Raw genomic sequence first — 25,861 nt, forward strand, 5'->3', positions numbered from 1 at the left:
ATGTTTTTATCGCATCGCATGCCATGCACAAGATGGCATGCGATGCGATTTTTGCCCCCTATGCGATGAAACATTGGATAAGCACCCTAAAGGGTGCGTTTAAGCACCCAAACGGGTGCTTACAATGTTAAATGCACCCCCACGCCACCCCCCACCTATAAACGTGAACCCGAAGCGTGGCGAGCGGCGGCGGTACGCATCCTCCGACCTTTTCATACCCCCACTATCCACGTCGGCGTGGAGTTGAGAATAGAAAGTGTGGCGAGCCCGAAGCGTGGCGCGCGCAGCGTGCCCCGCGAGGGGACGCGGATACCTTCACAGGTATCCGCGTCCCTTCGCGGGCTTCAGAGGTATCCGCGTACGCTCGCCACGCTTCGGGCTCCGTGGCTCGCTGCGCTCGCCACACTTTCTATTCTCAACTCCAAGCCGATGTCGATAGTGGGGGTATGAAAAGGTCGGAGGACGCGTACCGCCGGCCCTCGCGGGCTCGTTGTACTCGCCACGCTTCGGGTTCACGGTTATAGTGGGGGGGGGGGGTGCCGTAGGGGTGCATTTAACATTGTATAAGCACCCATTAGGGTGCTTATACAATGTTTAATCGCATCGTATCGTATGGCATTGTATGCCATATACAATGTCATACAATTTTTAAATTGTATGACATTGTACAATATCGCGCGATATCGCATCGCATCCCATCGCATGCCTTATGGTATGCGATGCGATGGGCGCCTCCAAAATACACAAGTACAGTACCTGACATTGTTTTTATGCTTTATTTAAATGTTTTGGATGATCTGTAATGTAATTTTTTTTTATTTCTTTAATAAAAAATATTTCACTAAAAAATATCCAAACCATTAATACTTAATAGCCTCAGCAAATAAAGTTAATTACGGGGTATAAACTGATTTAACATTTATGAGTTTCAGATACTAATATAATGATTTATGTTTTGTTTACAGATCTAGACATCATACTGTTCATCAAATCCAAGGTACTGTAAACACTCCAGAAATCTAATATTCACAATAATTTTTAACCTGTGTCCTATAGTTATTGTAATCATTGTTTTTCCTATTAACAGAAATAACACAGGATAATATTATCATTTAAACATACAATGTAAGACTGAAAACTATGGGGCAGATGTATGAAGGGTCGATATGGGGGAAAAGGGTATCAGCGCACGTTATGTGCACTGATACCGCCTCTCCCCCATGTATGAAGCGGCTGGGATGCGGTAATGGACAGGGGCGCTATGCGCCCCTGTCCATATCGGCGCTGCTATCAAAATGATAGCAGGCCGAATGTATGAACGGTCAGCATCGCTGACCGTTCCGCACGAAGCCGGGTTTGGCTTCGCCAGCATCAGGCTGGCGATGCCCTATCTAAACAGCAGGGACAGCGCTGTCCCTGCTGTCAGCTGTGGGCTGCGCTGGGGATCTCGCGTGAACAGCGAGATCCCGCGCATGCCCAGTGCGGCCGGCCGGGGGACAGGAGATAGCGCATCAGTATTAACTGATGCGCTATCTCCATAAAGGGACATCGCCGGAGGGGGGAGTTAACGCTCCCCCGCTTCGGCAGACAAGATGTTAATACATCTTGTCGATGTCCCTTCCTGCTTCGCCTCGCTATTGAGGCGAAGCAGGAAGTATCATAGCGGCGCGATAAGCGCTGCTATGATACATCTGCCCCATTGTTACTAACCTCTATATCATTATACTAACATTTTTTGATAGACCTGTTACAGATTTGGGTGGATCAGAAGAATGGACCAAAAATTACTGGATGAGATGTGCAACTCATTAATGTTCAAACATAAAGGTGTGTACTTCCATGCACATTTGAGTACAGTGGAAGCTGTGGACTCTATAGAACATATGGAAATTAGAGACAGTGATGTTTTTCTGGTCACCTATCCAAAATCTGGTAAGCTTGTTATTCTAACATTGCTTTAGGGTTTTTCTTTGAATAATTTAAATGGATAGAAAGAGTAAATAGGAATCAGGCATGTTAACAAATATTCAAAACACATTGTTATTTTATATTGTAAAATGCTGCTAACTGTTGATTTGTGACTAATAAAAATGGGTTGCTTACCTAACTCTTATATTGTTGGGGGACCTTTTTAAATGCTGTTCATTTTTGTTTTCTTGACACAAATGTATAGGGTAATTTGCACATGAAACTCGACTTCAAAATGTCAGGTATAGCAAGGGAAACAAAATGGCGTGCCTTCTGTTTACTGGTACAGACTGACTTTGGGCTCGATTGGGAATGCTTTTCTGGAAACATTCTACTTCCAGCAATAGGACAGATTTCCAAGCCCTTAAGAGCATTATTAGTATACATAAACCATTGTTGGAGGCATTCCGTTTTCAGGAAATAGCCTACTTGCATCCTAACTGGATTATTGGATAAGAAGATCAGCCCTTTCATTTTTAGAGGCCCGTTTTTTGGGTCCTACTGTATAAGTATCAGGGCTTTCCCTCTTAACTGGTGAATCCCACATTGAGAGTGGGTCTCCTTTTTGTTTCCTCCCTTTGGATTGGGTCTGCCACAAGCCATGACTCTTATATCTCATTACATAAGGTACTAGGTAAAGTCGAGGGTTTTCTACCTCAGTAATTCTCAAACAACCCCAATTCCAGTTGGTTGGAGTCAAGAGTCCTGGGTACTATGGTACTACAATACTGTGCATACACACTAGTCAATACACTGTAGTGATCTTTAACAAAAAAGTGTCCATGTCGACGGTGTCGACATTCAGGCAAAAAAATTTGAAAAACCCCATATCGACCTTTTGACTGTCGACCTTCCCCATGTTGACCTAATGCAGGTGGCGACCTAATACTTGTGTGGATCTAATCACTTTGTTGACCTAACCCATGTCAGCTGTCATGCATGTCGACCTTCATGCATGTCGGCCATCAGTGGTCGACCTAATGCTTGTAGACCTATTTCTTGTCTATCCAATGATCCATACCCATGCAGAGTTAGAAGCTTTCTAACAGAGATGACAGCAGCTGAAAGCTAAATAGTGGTGACCTTATACTGGTCCCCTTAGTCAGTGAGTGCCAAGGAAATAATACAATTATCTTGTTACCCAAATTATTAGAGAATTAAGTTTTGCAGGCAAACTTGATGTTCTATCATAAACGAAAAGCGTTCACAAATGCAATAGTTGCTGTTTTACTTGCTATATATTATATTGCATACAAAAGCTAATGAAATGTACTTTTATTTGTAAAGGAACCGTTTGGACACAAAATATCCTCTCTCTGATATTCAAAGAAAGTCAAGGAAATGTAGAAGACAATGTTAATAACATGGCCAAAGTTCCATGGCTTGAATTTAATTTGTTAATCAATGATATTCAAAGCCGCCCCTCGCCTCGTCTCTTCTCGACGCACCTACCTTATTATATGATGCCGAAGGATTCAAGGAAACGGAGAGGAAAAGTAGGTACACAATATAAACACACACAAGATGGGGCTTTGCACTGCTTTGTTGTATTCAGGAAGTGGTATACCATGGAGACATTTCTGATTTCTCCAGGGGTGCCCCAGCTCCATTGTCAGAATCCCTATATACAGTAGTGTGGGGTAAGTGATTCAGGGGCAGATTTATTAAGCTCGGTTAAGTGATAAACTGTCTGGTTTTTATCACCGGCCAATCAGCTCCTACCTGTGAAGCTACAGGCTTGGTTTGAAAAATGACAGGTAAGAGCTGATTGGCCAGTGATAAAAACCAGACAGTTTATCACTTCACCGAGCTTAATAAATCTACCACTCAGAGAGGCACAGAAAGCTCTGCTTTCCATTTTGATTCTCAAAATTTCTCTGCATGTTGTATAGAGCCTCTTGGTGATAGTGAAGCAGACTGCGGTCTTCATGTCTCCTCCCTGTTCTTCTCACCCCTTTTTATGACGCCAGCAAATCAGAGGCTCCCCAGGGTATGGAGCACTTTCAGCTATGGGCAAGCAGGAGCAGGTGTGTGTACAATGCTTACTGTGCTTCAGTATGCCAGAGGGCGAGATTTACTAAAGGGAAAATGCCGTAAAACCCCCGTTTTACGGCATTTTCCTATGTATCAATCCCCGTCCGCCCCGTTTTTGTAAGGCTGGGTATCGCCTATAGAAGCCTATGGGCTTCTTTCGCCTCCCGCCGTACGACGTCCGTGCCCCCCCCCCCCCCTCCCGTCCTCCAAAAGGAGGAGACGCAGGGGGACGCTGCCAGCCGCAATGAGGTGACGGAGACCCCCGCAGCCCACATCACAGGTATCGCGGAGGTCTCCGTCACAGCAACCCGATGCTGGCCGCATATGTTAGTACATATGCGGCAGCATCGCGGCGGCTGCAGTGCGAAGGCCGGCGATGTATGTTAATACATCCCGCCCATAGTGAGGGTTGGCTCCCTATGACACAGAGCCCAATGCTGTGGATCTCATAAGGCATTTAAGATGACGTCCACATGATAGTCACATGATACAGGTAGCTAGAGATTGGGATGCTGGTGTCATGACTGAAAGTGAAGGAAATGCACATATGTTAACATATTCTTCCTAGCTGTAGATTCAGGGGTTAATATAGAATACAAGAATTCAGGACCAATGCAGCAGATTGTCGCGCACTAAACCGGCAAGTGGCTACATGAGAAATAACTGAGCAATTAGGAATCAGCAAGTAGATAATAAGATGGGATGGCAACTCACCAGTTACAGACACAGACACTTGCTTAACTTGTAGGCAGGGGTGGATCCAGGATAAAATGACAGGGGGCACCATGATAAAAGAGGGTTTGGATGGGGGACGGGTGGTGTTAGTGGTGCCAGTGTACATGCTAAGAGAGCAGCAGAGAGAGGGTAGGAATGGGATTAAAAATAGGCCCTGGCATTTAAAGTATTTAAAGTATGCAGTCCCACCATGGCGACAAAAGTGAAGGATGTAGTTGTGCGCGAGCCAAAGGCGTGCTCTGGAGAAGGGGGTGTGGCCACTCAACAGGGGGCGTGTCCTTGAGTGTAGTGTACCACACCATATACAAATTCTACACATTATGCAACAAAATACTAGACCCCATTATACTTGCCCATTACACATGATGCCAAATGGAATGAGCCAAAATTCACATAATGCCACATGGATTGTGTCAAAATTCACATAATGCCACACGGATCGAGCCAAAATTCATAAAATGCCACACAGATTGAGCTAAAATTCACATAATGCCACACGGATTGAGCCAAAATTCACATAATGCCACACGGATTGAGCCAAAATTCACATAATGCCACACGGATTGAGCCAAAATTCACATAATGCCACACGGATTGAGCCAAAATTCACATAATGCCACACGGATTGAGCCAAAATTCACATAATGCCACACGGATTGAGCCAGAATTCACATAATGCCACACGGATTAAGCCAAAATTCACAATACGCTTCATAAACAGGGACATTGTCCGCCAAAGGCGCGCATTAAACATTTACACCGTAATGTCCATTATACGTTAAGTTACACATTATGTCCATTATGTATTTTGCCAAACACCATAATGCCTATTAAAAATTATGCTACATAAGTGCTGCTTATCTACATGCTCATTTCCAAGGGTTCTATGCTCATTGCCAGAGGTTCCATGCTCATTGCCATGTGGGATTACATGCTCATTGCCAAGGGGGAATACATGCTCGTGGTAAATGGGGGACAGCCCCGCCAGGCAGGGCCATCTTAACAACACTGTGGGCCCCTGGGCAAAGCAATGCACTGGGGCCCTTACCCATTCTCCCCTCCTAGGGGTGGGGGGTGCTATCAGCAGCAGCTTTGATGTCCCACGGGTGGCAGGGGGTGCTCTATCTTCCACTCAACATGTAGGACCTGGAGCAGTAACTTCTGCTAATTATTCCTTTACTGCACAGGTGGTGGGAGGGAGAACACTAACGTGTGGAAGGGGGCACTGAGCTGTATGAAGGGTCCCTTGTAAATCACTTCCAGGGAGGTAGGGGGTGTCTGTCCTTGGCCCTCTCCTCTTCTCTCTCTACACCACCTCTCTGGGCACTCTCATCAGCTCCTATGGTTTTCATTACCACCTTTATGCTGATGATACCCTAATCTATCTCTCTTCCCCCGATCTATCCCCATCACTCCTGTCCAAGGTCTCTGAATGCCTCACAGCCATCTCAGCCTGGATGACCCAACGCTTCCTGAAGCTAAACATGGCTAAAACTGAACTTCTAATCTTCCATCCCCCGAACATCCCCTCTTCTCCCACTATCTCCATCAGTATTGGTGAAACCGAGATCACCTCCACCGACCAAACGCGCTGCCTTGGTGTCATCATTGACTCCTCCCTCTCTTTCACCCCCCACATTCGTGCTCTCTCACAGTCTTGCCGCTTTCACCTACGCAACATCTCACGCATCAGACCATTCCTCTCCACTGACGCGACCAAAATTCTCATTCACTCTCTTGTCATCTCCCGCCTTGACTACTGCAACATCCTTCTCTCCGGGCTACCTCTCACCCGCCTCGCACCTCTCCAATCCATTCTTAACGCTGCTGCTAGGCTCATCTTCCTCTCCCGCCGCTCTACCTCCGCCTCCCCCCTCTGTCTATCTCTTCACTGGCTCCCCATTCCTTTCCGAGTTCTCTTTAAACTCCTCACCACCACCTACAAAGCTCTCTCCTCCTCCACCGCTCCTTACCTCTCTTCACTGATCTCTATCCACACTCCCTCCCGTCCTCTTCGCTCCATCACTGACCGCCGACTGACCTCTCACCTAATCACCTCCTCCCACTCCCGTGTCCAAGACTTCTCTCGCGCTGCCCCCCTGCACTGGAACAACCTCCCGCCACCCATCAGGCTTTCTGATTCCCTTACCTCCTTCAAGCGCTCCCTCAAAACCCACTTTTTTCGACTAGCCTATCCCTCCTCCTAACCTCTTTTGATCCTCTTATCCTGCCTCCGTTCCTACTTATCCTATTGTTTTTCGTTCGTCCACCCACCTATTTTTAGTATGTTAACTCTTATGAGTAGGGCCCTCCTTCCTCACGTACTCACCCTACCTCTTTACCTCACCTGTGCTCCTGTCCTGTTCTTCCCTTCCTCTACTTCATCTTTAGTCTCCTTGACAATTTTGACACCTACTTCTGAACTGATGCTGATTTTAGTTCTACCAGCTATACCCCCATTTATACTGTATTTTTCAACACACCCTGTACGTTACCTCGTCATTTTTTTTTTGTTTGCTATGTACGGCGCTGCGGACACTTTGCGGCGCCATATAAATAAACGTACTACTACTACTACTATTATACGCAGGAGAGGGTTGGATAATGGAGTGGGCTTAATATTCGTCATTTTCCGGTGGAAGGGCAGCTTGTTTGACTGCAGATATCGCCATTATCTGGAAATAGATTTCTTAGCTTTCAAAAGTATAAAATCCTAAAGTCCCAACTTTCAGGAGGTGCTGGGAACTTGGGGATCAGAGATCAGGAGCCAGAGCAATCCATTGACAAAAATATAAAACTGTACACCAGACGTTTGGAGCTCGAGCAGGGTCCGGCTGCTGGAAGGCTGATATCTCTGGTTCTGGGCATGATAGCGACAAGCCGCAAGTCTCGTCAGAAAGGGGAGCGTCCCTGCTTTTGGATTATACTCTCAGGAATACTCTAAGTCAGAGAGAACCTGAGAAATATGACTGGGAAGTGCAATTAACAGGTCAGATGTGGACTGCTGCTTTGAAGTATGATATCTCCAGTTCCCCAGGGCCGATTTTCAAAATTCTGGTATCCCTGGAAAAAGGGGATCCTCAGCTATCAGGAAAGGGCCCTTATACACCTGGGGCCCCTGGGCAAGTGCCCATTAAGCCCATACGAAAAGACGGCCCTGCCGCCAGGCAGAAGTGATAGCCACTGACAGTGGCAGAGCCTGGCTGTATTCAGAGCACCGCAGGTCCCGGCTATTTGAAATAATACCCCTCTCACACCAGAAAATGCATTCCCATGTTGGCCCCTTTTACACCAGCCTAGTCCCTGCATTTTCTGGTGTGAGGGGGAGGGAAAACCACCCCTCCCCCCCCTTTAACCAGTTATCTAATTTAACCGGCTATATCTTCGGAATCAACTGACCCATTTACATGAGACAAGTATCATATTGAAGAACTTTTGAGTGGACTTTGAATGATTTTGGTCCAGTGAAACTGGAACGTTTGGTTCCAGGGTAATTTGCCCTCAAAGAACATGAACAGTGATGAAATTACATTTCAAAAATAAAAAAATTGGTTTACCCGCAATATCTCTGGAACCGAGTGACCTATATGGTGCCTGGTATCATATTGAAGGCCCAGCGATTTGGAATTGAATGAGATCCACAAGCTTCTGTGATGCCAGGGGGGGAACTGGCAGCCGTCGGAACCGGGTGGGGGTCCGAATTAACGGGTCCCATATTATCCTATGGGGAAAAACGTTGCAGCTTTGCCAGGCGATATCTCCGGTTCCCGGGCGGCTAGTGACACGGGGCTGGGCTCGTTGGAAAGCCCTGGTCCTCACTACAAAATGACATGGGGCACGTGCCCGGGTAACCCCCCCCAGGAAAATAGTATGCACAGAAAATTTCTGGAGCCAGTGAGCAATAGCAAATGTTCAAATACTGTACAGCTGTGGCACAGGGAAAGCTTGATAAACAGAAGCAGGTTCAATGGAACTCTAGTATTCCTTGCTTTGGAACCAGAAATAACAATAGGCAATTTCAAACAGAGGCCAGGGATTAACAAAAGTAAATGGGCATACACACGGAGCGATTTTGTGCTATTTTCTAAACAATCTGATTAAATTGCTTAGAAAATAAGCACAGATCTCTCCGTGTGTATACCCCAAGCGATTATGATGCGCGGTCCAGCATGTCGCTATCGCCTGCTAACTAAGTCAGTGCATGCAGTCAAAGTCTATTCAAATTGCTTAGCAAGTGACTGCAAATCTCTCTATGTGTACAGAATGAGAGATAGAGATCAAGATCTCTCATTCTGAACCATTGCCCTGCCTTTTTTTTTGCTTACGTAATTCTGCTTAGCAAAATCATTTTGCACAAATCACTGCATGTGTATGTGCTCTCCATGGGTGATCTGGACACAGAGAAATCACCTACCCTAAATAGCTAAGCAAAACAGCTTAGCACACATCCCTGAGTGTGTATGCCCCTTAACTCTTAACTCTATGTAGGACTGCAGGTCACAGATTGGCTGCCAAAGTAAGTTGCTGCAATGAGCACCATGACGATATCCATGCATGAGCTTTCCAAGGGCATCAGAAATCCCTGCCCTGCAGGACAATAAACTTCCAGAGTGTGACCGCTAGATTCAGAAATGTATGCACACCAGATGGTTTGCGTACTGCAGGGCCGTAACTAGGGGGTGCTGGGGGGTCACGCGCACCGGGCGCTGGAGGGGGGGAGGTACTGGCAGCGGGGTCCCGGGGACGGGCAGCGGGGGTCCGGGGACTGGTGGGTTAACTCCGGCTCCTAGCGTTGCCAGGCGGTGGGCGGGAAGCAAATTTTGAAAAGACTTGCCGGACGCTGATTGGCTGAATTCAGCCAATCAGCGTCCGGCAAGTCTTTTCAAAGTCATCAGCGCTTCCCGCCGCCAGGCAGATAGCGCTAGGAGACGGAGTGAGTGAAGGCTGCCGCTACACCAGTCCCTGGACCTCTGGACGCTGCCTACCCCCGCTGGCTGCACACAGGTATGTTGGCAGCGGGGGTCCAGGGACTTGTGTAGCAGAAGCTTTCACTCACTCATCACTCCGTCTCCTAGCGCTATTTGCCTGGCAGCGGGAAGCGCTGATGACTTTGAAAAGACTTTCCGGACGCTGATTGGCTGAATTATACAATGAGTTGGTATGAGCACTGTGCAGATGGTGATTTACAGGCAGAATGCGGAATAAATGCACTGGGATGACCTCACAGGAACATGGCAAGGTAGAGGCTAGATGTCTGACAGGCACACAGTGCTGCATGTTTGTCTGAGGTCCAGCTGTTAATGCATCGATGCCTCAGTCAGGAGTCCTTGAAGCTGCCTGGCATCCAGGTAGCCTGGCACTGTGGCCACCCTTTTTGCCTAGCAACCAGTGGGACCATCGGACCTTGCATTCAGAAAATGTGGTGTCCCAATTGCTTAGCAACAACTGGGACCCAAGCAAGAAACAAGTCATAGCAGTGACTTGTAACAGATATATCAATGCATGTCTAAGATCTGTACTCCACATGGGCATATCTCTATCTTCATTGAAAGTTGCTGTGCCCCCTAGCCTGCAGCATGACTGACATGCTCTATTTGAATGGGGGGGGGGGGGGTTGAGGGAAAAGGGGCAGCGATGGGCAGCATTTCAGAAAATAGAGACATGTCCTTATTGTCTAGGTCAGCGGTTCTTAAACTGTGGGTCCTGACCCCAAAGTGGGTCCCGACCTTCTCAGCATGGGGTCACGAATCCATGTTGTGACCATAAGGCTGATGATTTTTCTAATCATAGTCAGTGATTCAAGGAGTCTGAGAAATCTGTTGAATGGTCTTTTATTTTACATCATTTTGTGCCTCCTCAATGCTGCCATGTATGTGCTGTCTGCTGACTACACATGTGATGACCTTCTGCAGTCACTTGCTGGGGTCCTGTCATTATTTTTATTATCTGATGGGGTCCCAGTGCAAAATAGTTTGAGGACCCCTGGTCTAGGTATGCTGAAGCCAGTAACTGCTTCCTTTGACCTCACTGGTCCTAGCTCTGTAAAAGCTCTGGTAATCCTGATTAAACTGAGGGTAACGCAGATGACAGATGTTTATGACTTCGGATGCAGCAGCGGATCTCAGAAGCCATCAGGAGGCTATTTTTTGAACAAGGCGCCTCCTGCTGTATTAGCATGTTTTAGCACAGCTGCTGCATACAAAGATGTAGCAGCTCTGCTACTGTGTCATTTATGTACAGATGGGGCAGGTCCCATCTTGGCAGGGGATGGCGATGGCGACACCAGCCGCCATCCCCTGCCAGCGCCATATCTATAGTGAGAAGGGGACGTGTGCGCACGAGAGGCTTGCGCGTCCCCTTCCGACGGCGCTTCCAGCCGCTCCTCCGGGTCACCGCCGGCTTGTCGGCGGTAACCCGCGGTCCCCGCCGCCTGCCCGCACCCCCCCCCCCCCTAACCCTGTCCATCTCCCTGAGACGGAGACGGACAGGGTTCCCTTCTCCCCGCCGACGGAGATTGAGACGCACGCGCGTCTCAGTTGGATGGTTAGGCAGGCCGCTGTCGGATCGCCAGCGCTGAGGTTCTGGCAATTCGCCAGCAAGGAAGAGGCCTGCCCCATCTGTATCACCACTTTTGTGACTAAAAATGTTCATACAGTATAATTTAGAGTAGTAGATATCAAGCACCCAATTGTGTATTACCATAAAATAAGATATAATATTTTATTTATTAATATTGTGACCTCACAATGGCTTCAGGAGACAGAGATATCTCTTTTAATTGCACTTTCCATGAAGGGAAGCCAAACTTCAGATTGCTCACTCTGGAAATGTGAATTGTTAGGGTTATATTTTCTAAGGTGCAGGGTTTTAGAACTGGAGATGTTGCCCATAGCAACCAATATGATTTTTAGCAATTATCTTCCAGGAGATGCTAGATAAATGTTAAGTAGAATCTGATTAATTTCTAAAAACCCACAGTTTAGTAAATACACCCCCAAGTCTTTTCATTCGAGTACAAAATTTCATAGCATAACATTCACTGTTTTCTCAGAATAATGTTACCTCACAGCAGTGCTCAAAGTGGGCCGGTATACACCGTTAAGGCATACAGCACCTTCTTCGAGCACAGCTTTTTATTTTGCTGGCATACACAGTACATGTTGAAGCTGACAGCCGGGCAGAGAGGGGTGTGCTGCTCAGCTGTCTTAAGAGAGGGTCCGCAGCGGCTGCTGTGTCACCTGGTCAGAAGCGGTAGGCTGCCCGACGTCTGGCTTTATAAGTTCAAAGTGGGTCCCCAGTATGATGACCCTGGCATTAAGCAGGAAGCCCTGGCATTGAGAAAGAACCCCCTAGTAATGAGCATGTAGGTAAGCGGCACTTATGTGCCATAATATGTAATGGGCATCTTAGTGTGTGGCATATCTGTAATGGGCATCACTGTGTGTAGCATATGTATAATGGCAATTACGGTGTGCAGGATATGTATAATGGGCATCACGGTGTGTGGCATATGTATAATGGGCATCACAGTGTGCGGCATATGTATAATGGGCATTACGGTGTGCGGCATAGTTATAATGGGCAACACAGTGTGCGGCATAGGTATAGTGGCATCACGGTGTGCGGCATAGTTATAATGGGCATCACGGTGTGCGGCATAGGTATAGTGGCATCTCGGTGTGCGGCATAGGTATAGTGGCATCACGGTGTGCGGCATATGTATAATGGGCATCACAGTGTGCGGCATATGTATAATGGGCATTACGGTGTGCGGCATAGTTATAATGGGCATCACAGTGTGCGGCATAGGTATAGTGGCATCACGGTGTGCGGCATAGTTATAATGGGCATCACGGTGTGCGGCATAGGTATAGTGGCATCTCGGTGTGCGGCATAGGTATAATGGGCATCACGGTGTGCGGCATAGGTATAGTGGCATCACGGTGTGCGGCATATGTATAATGGGCATCACTGTGTGCAGTGTATGTATAATGAGCATTTTTCCATACCCCCACTTTAAAATTTCCACTTTGAGCACTGCCTCACAGTATATAAACATATTTTCAAATAAATGTTGAAATAATATTATGTTTCCCTTCTTAGGTTATTTATGTGCTAAGAAATCCAAAAGATGCTGTAGTTTCATATTATCACTTCCACAAAATGTTTGTCAATATACATCATGTACCAATGTCTTGGGAAGCGTTCCTTGAGCTGTTTATGTCAGGACAAGGTACTGTAAGACCTATGCCTAATTCTGTCAATTGTTTCCTATAAGCATTGATGTACAGTAATTCTATGTTATTCTGAATAGATGAATAAATACAATAGTAAAGTATAATAAATCACAGGCAAACGCAGGAGGGGGGGGGGGGGGGTTCTGGTTGGCCAGAAACCCCATTCCTCTTGGCAAGTGCCTTAACTTATGACAACAATATCACTAGTATAACATTTGATCTATAGAGCTCCCACCACATCATGCAATGTAAGGGACAGAGCAGGGCTGCTGCACATGCCCAGAGTACCAGCTTCTTCTACCACATTTACTGTATGTGTGGATCTGAGCCCTCAATCATCACAATGTACTAGAGAGCAGCTGCCAGGAGGAAGAGACAGTAGCCTTACCATGAAGTGGGAGATTGTGAGCTTAGAAAGTGCAGTACTGGTTCTATTATGTTTGTGTATTTATTTATTATATGTTTAACCTTTTCTTGACCACTTATCTTATTTAAATGGGGATACGGTCATTGGGTCTACTGCAAGTTGGTTGACAATCGCTATGTCGGTCGATATGGTTCTAGGTCGACATGGGTTCAAGGTCGACAGGTCATTAGGTCGACACAAGCATTAGGTCGACAGTGTCTAGGTTGACAGTCAAAAGGTCGACATGATGTTTTTCACTGTTTTTTGAGCCAACACGTGCCTACCATCCACTAGGGCGTGGTAGGAAAATAAAATAGTGTGCCGAGCGCAGCGAGGCACCATGCCCGAAGCATTGCGAGCGAAGCAGTGCACTGCAATCTCTGTGTTCATGTCGACTGTGTCGACATTTGGGTAAAAAAAAAGTGAAAACCCCCATGTCGGCCTTTTGACTGTCTACCTAGACACTGTCGAGCTAATGCTTGTGTCAGCCTATTGAGCTGTCGACCTAACCCCATGTCAACCTAGACCCATGTCGACCTTGTCACATGTCGACTTAGAACCATGTCGACCTAACGGTTGTCGACCAACTTGCTGTAGACCCAATGATCCCAACCCTTTAAATATTTGAAACAGCCGATACTATAGACCATCTGTACTGTTAAATAATACTGTATTCCATACAGTATCCAGTGTATAAAAAGACCAATATTCAGGGCTGTTACTGCTCCCCAGACTCCCGTACTTACTCCATTGCCCTGCAGAGTGGGAGATTTTGGATTATATTTGGAAACCCCCCTCTAAAAATCCTGCGCCACTGTAAATCCTTATTAGTTCTATCCAGGGACGTGCAGTCAGGGGAGGCAGGGGAGGCAGTGCCTCCCCTGTCATTAATGATTAATAAAATAATACAAAGAAAATACTTATGACACATATGTTGTCATAAGTATATGATTTATATTATTATAAGAATTTTTACCCTCTTTTTTTTTTTTCCGGAGGCACCAAGAGCGGTGCCTCCCGCTGTCCATGTTAAACTACCAGACCAGGGGGTGGGCAGTGGGCAGGGCCCAAGCATGGGGCTGTAAAAGCCCATTAAAAAAAAGCTGAAGAAGCGGCACCTATAGCAGTGCCTCAGTGACAGGGACGTGCTTTCTGCCTATATGAAAGCACACCCCTGTCACTGAGGCAGATGTGATTGGGCACAGTGGAGCCACTAAAGTGACAGGGACGTGCTTTCATATAGGCAGAAAGCACGTCCTTGACTGTCACTAAGGCACTGCTATTGGTGCCGCTTATAGTCAGCGTTGTTTTTAGAGGAGTCCGCTGACTCCAATTGCCGTTGGGGAAGAGGGGAGGGGGGCACCGACACTGGAGCAGGAGCTGTCCGGGGTCTCTCCTGCCTTCCGTTAGGGGCTCCTATCCTGTTTCAGTGTCTGTTCTGGGAGCTCTGGTCACTACTGCCAATCTCTGCTGTTGGAATGGTGGTCCGACTCCTAGACCTTCCTATGCGGTGGATCCAGCATGGGCCAAGCCTGGGGGCTGCCGCTGCTCACACCGGCCTGCTGACCACTCCAGCCCGTCCCCTGTATCCTGGTGACTCATAGCAGCCACACAGACAAAGACAATGCCAGCCACTGCGGAGTTAGCTGTAGCAGTGGTTTTTTCACGGAAGCTCTGCTCAGGCCCCCAGCACTAACAGTAACACCTTGTCCTGCTCCCTGGGTCAGTGCAGCTGCATTACCAACTAGAGGAGCCCAATGTGTACAGCTGCTGCTTACCTGAGAAATGGCTGGGGTGACAGGAGGGCTGGTCGTGGTGGATCTAGCACAGCAATCATTATGTGGAGCCAGGCCATGACCAAGGACATCGCTAAGATGGAGGAGCAGAGTTTACCCAGCCAGGAAGGAAAAGGTAAGTGACAGTGTGCCCTGACCAGTTGTCTAACATTTCCAAACAGCTGCCTCCATATTCTGTCTCCATAATAGTGCAGCACTGTTGTATGCAGTTTCACCTGCCTGCACACACTCACAGTTTGCCGGCTCCTGCTGTCCGCTCCCAAAGGCAAGGCTCAGGGTTATCTTCCTATAAAATGTGTATGGCAAGTTTGCAACTGGCATCTAATCTGACTTGGAAAGTGATGCTTGTATGCTAATTTTAAAGGTGATCCCAGGATTTTCCCCTTTTCACCTGGACTGGCAATTAAACTTGTATAGTTGTAATGTCTCGTAGAGCAACATAAGTATCAGAACAGTCCTGCAGAACTATACAGTGATGCATGTGTAACATTTAGTAACAAATTACAATACTTTGCACAACTACTTCAGAGGTTAAGCCTGTCATTATAAGCATGAAGATTTGAATAAATCTGTATAGCATTAATATTATTTTTATTATTAGGTTTGGGCAATGCTAGTTTGTATTTTTCATGCCTTTTTTTTATTTTATAGACCATGTCTATAGCAATTAAGGGTACTTGTGTAATATCTGGGCGCTCGATTTTTTCATTGCATCGCATCGCATGCAATATAGTGGCACACAATTCATGCAATGCGATTTTTCATTGTAAAGACCCAATTTTTAATTGTATAGTCACACATGGGTGATTTCATACCCCCGCTATCCAACTACGCATGGAGTTGTTTTTATATAATGTGGCGAGCGCAGCGAGCCACCGATCCCGAAGCGTGGCGGGCGGACGCAGAATACATGTAAAGTAATCCACGTCCCCTCGCGGGGCTCGCTTTCACGTTTTCACTTACCGTACCACTGGAGAACAGTGCCTCACAAACCCTTAGCCTCACTGCACGTCACTGGTTCTATCTGATTATCTCTTATTGGCTTCAAAACTTTTTCTTTAGTTACTTGATTAATGTTGTAATTCTATTTTCCATTAATGGAATCTGCAAATTAATGTATTCTCTTTTCCCTGGGATACTACACTGTTTTTAGTATTGGATACAAGTAGGTATATTTTTCAAATCTGGGATCAACAAAATAAGCAGATCTCCAGATTACATATCTAATCAAACATGTTAAAACAGAAATTTATTCACTAAACATTCTAAGAGGAAATGTCCAAAAAATAAATGATGATAAGGTTGGAAAGCCTGTTATTAAATATAGCTTACTATAGTATACTATAATATAAATGAATTAAAACAGAAAATTCCACATCATTGGTTTGCAAATCCAGTCCAATATTCATCTGTAGATTAGGAAATGTATTTTGTATATTTTTATAAAAATGAGTGACCAGCCTGTCAAAATAATGGAACAGCATTAAGGGAATGTGTATTTCTGCACTACATACTACAGGAGCTGTAGGACTGATTCAGAGGTGGATGGATATGAAGTAGCAGCTGTGGCTTCTGTGCTACTGAGATGCCCACTGACTATGGCTTTAATGCACTCTGATGTGTAAACAGTTGCAAGGTCAATCATCAGCCACTCCACCAGACTTCTAATAAAACGTAGGGTCCAACATTGTTTGGTTGCCGGTGTGTGGAACTGTATCTTTCTACACAGTCCCTGTCCCAGGCGCAACATCGAGATACCCACAAATTACAGCCATTCCCCAGTCACCACTACTCAGGAATGCCTCAATATGCATCCCTTAACTGTATTTATTGTGACACATGTACATTGTATCTCAGATGCATACATACATTAAATTTAATAAGATGAGAGATTCGGAAAGTGAGATGTTTGGTAAGAAATCTCCACTTTTTTTTAAAGCGGCAATCATTTACACTACAAAACCAGTTTGATTTTGAAGTGAAAATGATTGCCCCTTTAAAAAAACGAGCTTTCTTACTTTCTGAATCTCTCATCCTATTAAATATAACCCTTTCTGTCATGTATTGAAGCCAATGGGAAGCTAATCTCTGCTATTGTATGGATTTCTGTTTGTTAACTGTAACAACACACTATAATATATTATTTACTGACAAATATTTAGCTAATTTGTGACAAATACAGCAGTTTTATCATTTACAAGTTTCTTGTGACAATAGACACATTTTGCAGCTGAGTTAAAATGTTAATAAACACCCAAAAATATGACATACAGACCAGACCTGTGCTAGGTGCACCACAGCAGAGAGTGACACCCCAGGCAGGGAAGAAGAACTGCATGGGTTTGAAAGATGCAGGGTGCTAGAATGAACACAAATGACACACTGTGATAGGAATCTGAGAATTTATTTTTATTAAAAACTTGTACAGGTCGAGTATCCCGTATCCGAATATCCGTTATCTGAAATATTCCGAAAACCAGACATTCCAGAAAGTGAAAAAAATATTTTTTTTTGCTAAAAACTCACTGGGGACATTTGTAACAGCATCACTGGGGACATGATATGTAACTGGCACTATATATGTGCAAGACAATGATTGCTTGGCATTCAAATTCAGTGCTTAGATAGTACACACATTTTGTTTCATGTTTTGAAACCTTGTTTTTTGAACAAATAAAATATATTTGTGTGTATTTTATGTGGTAATAAAATATATTTGTGTGTATTTTATGTGGTAATAAAATATATTTGTGTGTATATAATGTGTTTATACAGCATAAATGCAAGATACTTCAAAATACATCATTGAAATATTAAAATATTCCGAAATACGGAATTATCCGTTATCCAAAATTCTCCTGGTCCCGAGCATTTTGGATAAGGGATACTCAACCTGTATGTGTATTAATATATCACTAGCAGCTTAAGGGCCAGTTGTATCAAGCTTCAAAAAGTGATAAAATGGAAAGAAACTAACAATCAGCCAATAAGCTCCTACCTGTGTGCACCACTGATTTGGTTGCCCATAACAACATCCCATGTAAAAAAATTTCAAACCCAGCCTGTAACATGACAGTTAGAAGCTGATTGGCTGGCTGTTTATCACTTTCCATTTTATCACTTTTTAAAGCTTGATCATCTGACCCATAATTATTGTTCACTTTATATCTAAATTGCAGATTTTAAAACAATTCATTACCTGCGTTCTATTACTTTTTTCAGGACGTTTGTATAATTGTTGATCACTGTATTATTGAAAGATCTGATTTAACCAAGAAATCTCGAGTAAAATTATATTGTAGAACAGGGGTGGGGAACCTTTTTTGTGCCAAGGGCCAGTTGTATGGGGAAAAAATCCTTTGGGGGCCATATGTAAAAATTTCTCTCACAAATTGTCCTGCTGCAGCCGTCCCACGCTACGGCGGCTGCCGCTGACTAGGACTGACAGTCTCCAGGTGCTGTTTATTAAGAGGAATCTTGCGAGAACTACCAACCTCTCGCAAGAATTCCCCTGTAGTTGACTCCCGGCAAAGCTGCCAGGTGGGTGGGAGGGCCACTCAGACCGGATGCGGCCCCCGGGCCTGAGGTTCCCCACCACTGTTGTAGAATATAGAAAATGTTAATTTTCACTCAAACCTATCAATATAGATGGTACAGTACCTACAGCAAAAATAAAACAATAATTAAGTTTTACATCTCTATAATGATTTATACACAGCTATTTTTTTTGATGTCATCAATTTTCTCAATTTTTTTCAGCCGGCAAGCAATATAGGAAAATAAGACATTTGAGTCAATTAAAATGTGTCATTTTAAAATAAAGACTATATTTTAGTTAAAGTTAAATTTTAGCTTTTAATAAGTTTTTCTATGAACCTTATACCTGTATAGACAATAGTTTTTCTTTTGTATTGTAAAAATTTATTATTAGTGCAACAAGCAGGGGCGCTCTGCGTTACGGAGTCACACTATGGCATGCCAGGCTAACCTGTGTATCTCCAGCTGTTGTGAAACTACAAATCCCTGCATGCCTTGCCACAGTTTTGCTATTAGAGAATGCTAAAACTGTGGCAAGGCATACTGGGATGTGTAGTTTTGTAACAGCTGGAGACCCACTGGTTGACCAGGCCTGCACTGTGGCATGGTACAACTGGAAGGGCTGTTCAATGCGCTAGGAGGCTAGATGGAAGTGGACACATTTGTACATCCTCACTTCTATCCCATCTACAGTATGTCACCCTTGTCTGTCTGCCCTTCATCTTCAGAATGTAAGCTGTCACAAATATGAACCTCTTCCCTAATGTGCTTTCCCTAAACCATTTTCTATAACAGCACCTAGACCTTGATTTCTATCATGCTGATGACTATTTAAGTTATCTTTCCTGCAGCAATGTTTATATACCATGTACATTGTATTATACTTTAAGTTGTGGTTTTCTTGTTTTTCTCATTTGTTTATGTACTTTGTTAAGCACTGCAGAAACCTAGTGGCACTATTTAAATAAAACATAATAACATTAAGTATTCAGTCATTAGACCTATATACCGTGTCCAGGCTTGAAAATAGCTGGTCAGCTTTTGCGTATGAAAAGAGAAAATTAAGCATTATAGTGCTAAACACTGCTAATCAGAATACTTTATAATCAACTATGCAATCTAACATAGAGAAAAATTGAGGTGCTTTGCATAATTTTGGGCCAAAGTTCTCAGCGTTAGGGACTTCATCTGGTGGGTCTCTAATGGTGCCCATACACAAGTGAGATATGTCATGCGATCTATGCAATTTTGAAACTCGCCGCAACAAATTTCATGCATCACCTGATGCGCCAACCTGCCGGTCGAATGTCGTGTTGATAGATATTATGTGTTGCGCATAAAATTTTATCGAATTGCATGGGTTGTTTAACCACATGCGATCGATCACAATCTGATCTGTGGCAGTGGTAGTCAGCTAGGTGGGTGGCGGAAGTCGGCTGCCGGTGGCAGAATTGAAAAACATTTTAAAAGACTGGCCAGCTCTCTGATTGGCTGAGAGTTCTCTCAGCCAATCAGTGGCAGCCTGAATATAAGGCCTCTGATTGGCTGAGAGCTCTCTCGACCAATCAGAGGGCCGCTCAGTGTTTTGAAATGTTTTTTTCAAATTCTGCTACCTGTGGTTGACTACTGCACCCGCCAGCCCTCCTGCCTCCTGTTCCGCTACACTAACACCCGCCAGCCCTCTTCCAGCACCCGATGTGTGGTGGCACAGGTGGCATGCAACATCGGTTGCTGGAAAAAAACACTTAAGATGCGATCAGATGCAGTGGGAAATTGCATTGCGATGTTGCATCGCATCCAATTGCGCAATGTTTGGGCACCATATCACTGAGGTTCAAATCCAAGGCATGGGTCTCCCATGCCAGCACAAGACATCCAATGCAAGGCATCCCACTAGAAAGAGTTATAAGTGCTTCAGAGTGTTAGGACTGTATTTACAATGCTTCAGCTTTTGTGAGACTCGGCTTCATTGTGGTTTCGAGGATAAAATATAAAATGGCAGCACTCAGATCTGTAAATTTAAACTTAAAATGATTCAACTGTACATGCTTCTGGTAATCTACAATACAGTTTTACGTAATTGTAAGGCACCATTCTCCATATTTTCCTGAGCCCCCAAAGCGGTCAGTGTTCATCTGTGTCATGATTATTTCTGTCATTATAACACACATCATGGTTGGCAATCCATCTTCTAGCAGACACAGGGCACTCACCAATATGTTCCAGACGCTCCTGTGCCCGGCTGCCGCCTGCTTAACACTGCCAACTGACTGGAACACACATCTGACAGACACTGGGAGTCACCCACGCACACACACTAATAGTGGGTAACACACACATCAGGGGTCTCACACATATTCACACATGACAGCAACCTCAGATACACAATGCTGAAGAAGACCAGCATTTCCAGGGGAAGAGGAGGAGCTGGACAGCTCTACAGAAGGTAAGTTATTATGGACCTATTCAGCTAATTGGAAATTTTTAATTGCTTAATTAGTGAGACTGCCCAAGGGGATTCGGAGCAAGTTCCTACAATTTATCCTTAAATTAACACATTATGAAAAAATTAAAGTGACTTTTATAGAAATAGAAGTAACCACAGCTCATATTCTTTTCAATTGAACAGGAAAAATCCCACACCACAAGGTTTTTCTATATTCCACCCTCACCTGTCATTTGATCCATTTATCTTAACATTGTTAACTCCATCCAATTGTCAATAAGTACAGTATTTATTATGTCTAATGCTTAGTGAAGAAAAATTAATGGGTTTATCCAGATTACAGTATGTCACATTTTATAGTGACATTTCTTTTCATTTATATTATAGTTTTCTTTTAAGCAAGAGCAGTCCGGTCACCCTTTGTTCCTCCTTTTTGCAGTAATTGCTGGCTCCTGGTTTGATCATGTCAGGGGCTGGTACACCCACAAGGAGGAATTCAACTTTCTCTTTTTATCATATGAGGAAATGATCCAGGTAAGAAACTGTAATTACCTACAATATATCTTATAATATAATAATAATAGTAATATAAATCAAACATACTGTAACACACTCAACACGTACTGTACAGTTAGATGGAGGATTGGCTACTGTGCACTGAGTCTTCTTGTGCGGAGTAAGCTGCTGTACTGATGGGAGACCAGCCTGATTGCTAATAGTGTTACGCTCTACTACTACGAACTGTACATAGATAACGTGGAGAAAAACAATCAATTGTGTAGCCTCTATGACATCAGAAATTGTGACTGGTTGCGAATAATTCATTTAAGTCCTTTACTTATAGTTGCTGTGCATACATACATAACAACTGGAACACATTAACATTTCAAAGCTGATACAAAGACATGAATTGCACTGTCGCTAAATTGGGGGGAGAGAACTAACAGTTTGTGATAGCGGGTGTCCTAGCTAATCTAGATAATATTGGCGGGGGTAACAATCATCTGGTCCAACTGTGGCATCCTGCTAGTAGGGAAGACCATCGGTACATACGCCATTGATGGTTGCCATCTATGGGGATACTGCAACCAGCCATCGATAATAACAGACAATGTGATCGATGACCATCGGTAACTTTACCTATCGATGGTTATCCATTTTCTTTCACTGACTGGCCCATATGCCAATAAGAACATCAGGGCGGAACTTCAGGGTTGTCAGGGGCGGAGCTATGCTCAATTTCCCAGCACCTTGAACAAAAAAAACATTGGTTTTGCTGTACGATCGATGGAGGGAAACCATCTGGTTCTTCCCCATCGATGGCAAAAGTATTCGTCATCAGGCATAAACCATCAATAATTTAGAATCATCGATGGTCGATGGCCATCCCTACCTTCTAGTCTGAGCCTTGGTGATAATTGTCCAGATACTCTTGTGAGTGCCGGGGAGTGAAAGGGAATAGTGTGCCCGATGCTGGCCTCTGGAGAGTTTAGGGGTATCAGTGGGGTATCAGATTGGTCTGGACCTGCCGGCCATCTCCCCGGGCATGTGTATCAGTGCAAACCTCCGGTTACTGCCTCCATTGGAGGTAGCCTGCGATCTTGCGAGGGGTGCGTGTGGCTTAGGCTTGTTGCAATGGTCAGCCATCCGCTTCCCTCAGTAACAGACCCTCCAACTTAACCTTCTGTTCCTCTCCTGTACTCTGTGAGGTTGCCGATGGTCAGCACTGGAGTGTCTTCAGCTGCAGTGCTGCTGTGTCTTTACTTTCAGGTCACGTGACCCAGATTCACGCATTGTCTCCAAACTTGTAAGTTATTTGGTAACGATAGTAGTGGTGGTGATGCCACAACGCATTTCGGCCTTCTAGAGAGAATAAAGCAATTGCAGTGGTCCAGGCAGTCTTTTAGTAAGTGGGGGGTCTTTAGGCGTGTCTGATTAGAGATTTGCTGAGCTTTCTGTGGTGATGTGTTTATCCAGAACACAATTGGTTAGGTATGGTTGTCAGTCATTCTGACGGATGTTGCATCTCCGTAGATGCGGAGATGTAGGTGACAGAGCTATTGGTCTTTTATGTAATTAGCTCAGAGGTACTTGATTGACCTTGCTCAATTCAGAATTTGATCAAGTGTGCATAATGTATTGATTGGTACTATAAATCATGGCCACATTATTAATACAAGACAGTCAAATATAGATAATAAATCATAAACAGTCATACAGTATAGGTTAAAACAGGGTGCATGAGAGAATGTGACCACAATAAGACAAATTCAAAAATTAATTTAATAAACAAAATACACTAAACATTGGCACTCACCTTTCCTAGTTTTAAGGTGCCCTATGGCTTGTGACCACATTGTTTAAACAGAAATTGTAGGGGGCTCTGCACACACTAATTTAACTGATATTAATAAATAAAGTGGAGATTTAGTTCATGAATGCATTAAAGCCTGCAGCCCCCTTCAAAAAAAAAAAAAAAAAAATATATATATATATATATATATATATTTCAATTAATGCAGTTTATACTTTTTTGGGAAAATTCATTAGCCCAAACTTTTGCCAGCCAGCATTATTCCAGTGAGATAGTCTCTAGATTCAATGCAGCAAATGGTATAGAGACACAAATAAGCTGTACCAATTAAAAATCATCATTAGGAACATTGTAAATAGTTTCCCCATAATTTAATACATTTCATATCCTCGTGAACTTACCACAAATTTATAGAATTTTAAACCACTTGGGAACTTTGGCAGACATGTTGGAATACACATGAAATTCACAATAATTTGGATATTTTTTCATTCCATATAATCTCAATATGAAACTAAATATTTTTGGCTTCCTTAAGAATTTGTTTTAACATGCATTCACATTAAAAAAAAAATAATGTTGTACTTGTTTGCTTGTTTTATTTATTTATGTATTTATTTATTTATTTGAGCAGAAAACCTTTAAAAACCTTTAAACAAATATAACCATTTTAACCATTTTTTATGTATTTTTTTTTAGGATTTACGATCAGCTGTTGTGAAAATATGTACATTTCTGGACAAGCAGCTTGATGACCAAGCAGTAAACAGAATTGTGGAAAAAGCAACATTTAAAAACATGAAAGAAGATCCATTAGCTAATTATAAATTTCTTACACAAGACCTGTTTGATCAAAGTAAAGGGGCATTACTCCGCAAAGGTAAAGTAATGAGACAGAAGACAAGATGTAGTAACACATGTAGTTTACTTGACTTCAGAATGTGTCCAGGTATACAGAAAATTCAGATGATACATAAATAGCAAATGCCCACAATTTGATAGAGCCAGTGTGAATCTAGAACAGGGGTCCTCAAACTATTTTGCTCTAGGACCCCATCAGACAATAAAATTAATTACAGGACCCCAGCAAGTTAGTTCAGAAGGTCATTACATGACCTGTATAGTCAGCAGACAGCACATGCATTGCAGCATTGTGAAGGCACAAAATGATGGGAGGAGTCTAAAATAACACAATCCAAAAAGATATTTCATACTCCTTTAATCAGTGACTGAGATTAGAAAAGTCATCAGCCTGATGTCAGAAGCATGGAGTCGCAACCCAATTCTGAGAAGTTTAGGACCCACTTTGGGGTCCGGACCCACAGTTTGAGATCCACTGTTCTAGAGAGTACCTGTGGTACTTGTCTATGGCTGAAATGTAATAGCATGCACATTTGAGGCAGCTAATACAATATCTCTCTGCAAATCATGCACATTTCTCATCAACTGGTAATGTTATATCTAGTGAAACAATGAGAAGCCTAGCTGCCTTCGATGTGCTTAATCTCTCACATCTTCAGTGACTTTGCCTCTTTTGTCATGTTTGTGTAAATCTACAATAAATAGATTAAAACTGCTTTTCACCAACAATAAAAGTAGACCCTACCCCTGGGCAGTGGGTGTGGGTTAAAAAAAAAAAAAAAAAGGGCCCGATACAAAGCTGCATTTAAGCTTATAATGATCAACAATTTGTAATTAAAATATCAAAAAATTGGAATGACCACCGTGTAGCGGACTTCTAGCAATTCTAATACTCTGAATTTCTATGTGTGACAGTAATCATGTAATTGCAAATTTGCAATGGAGGTTGGTTCCATCTTATGCATGATTGGTTTACCTAAGCCACAAGTTGTATTATGGGCCTGATTACAAGTTGATTATTGCTGTGCAAATTCGCAATCATTTCGCTTATCAAATGACTGCATACAAAGCGTAGTACACATGCGAGTCAAAATAGCGACAAAAATAGTGAAAATATCTATTCGCAATTTGACTGACAGGAAGTCAGCATCTGAGGTGGACACCTTCCATTTTCAGGTAGTTTAAAAAAAAAAACCCCACAGGCATGCCCAGGCTTTTTATGGGTGGGTCAGACTGGTGGTGTGTACACATGGCAGATCCTGCTGTGAGATGCGAGTCCCGACGCACATCTCACGGCATGCTAGAGGGGCACAATTTAGACTATATAGTGTTGCCTGCCCTCTCTATCTGGCTGCCGATATGCGCTCACACGCGAGCACGCATCGGGCTCGCAAGCCCTAAAAAAGTATGCGATTTGCATGCAATATGGCTTCCGATGTTCCCTATATCGGGAACATCGGAAGCCAAATCTTACCGTCTGTACACACTATTACTCTAATTTGCATAGACTGGAAAAATCTTTTGATG

At 43.8% G+C, this 25,861-nt stretch overlaps 1 protein-coding gene across 2 annotated transcripts in view; it reads left to right on the plus strand.

Moving 5' to 3' along the window:
• LOC146063923 (amine sulfotransferase-like) overlaps positions 1 to 25,861 on the plus strand; it is a 35,195-nt gene that overhangs the window by 7,703 nt on the left and 1,631 nt on the right. Inside the window, exons 2-7 of one of the 2 annotated variants that reach the window (XM_083176839.1) lie at positions 966 to 997; positions 1,754 to 1,932; positions 3,256 to 3,464; positions 12,841 to 12,970; positions 21,599 to 21,693; positions 24,173 to 24,353. In XM_083176839.1, coding sequence (XP_083032965.1) covers positions 1,773 to 1,932; positions 3,256 to 3,464; positions 12,841 to 12,970; positions 21,599 to 21,693; positions 24,173 to 24,353 — 775 coding nt within the window. In that variant the 5' untranslated portion in view covers positions 966 to 997; positions 1,754 to 1,772. Of the gene's footprint in view, positions 1 to 965; positions 998 to 1,742; positions 1,933 to 3,255; positions 3,465 to 12,840; positions 12,971 to 21,598; positions 21,694 to 24,172; positions 24,354 to 25,861 lie in introns of both variants that reach the window. The other variant, XM_083176838.1, reaches the window with a different exon arrangement.

The sequence above is a fragment of the Crinia signifera genome, chromosome 3 (assembly GCF_055691185.1).
Source record: "Crinia signifera chromosome 3, ASM5569118v1, whole genome shotgun sequence".
NCBI lineage: Eukaryota > Metazoa > Chordata > Amphibia > Anura > Myobatrachidae > Crinia > Crinia signifera.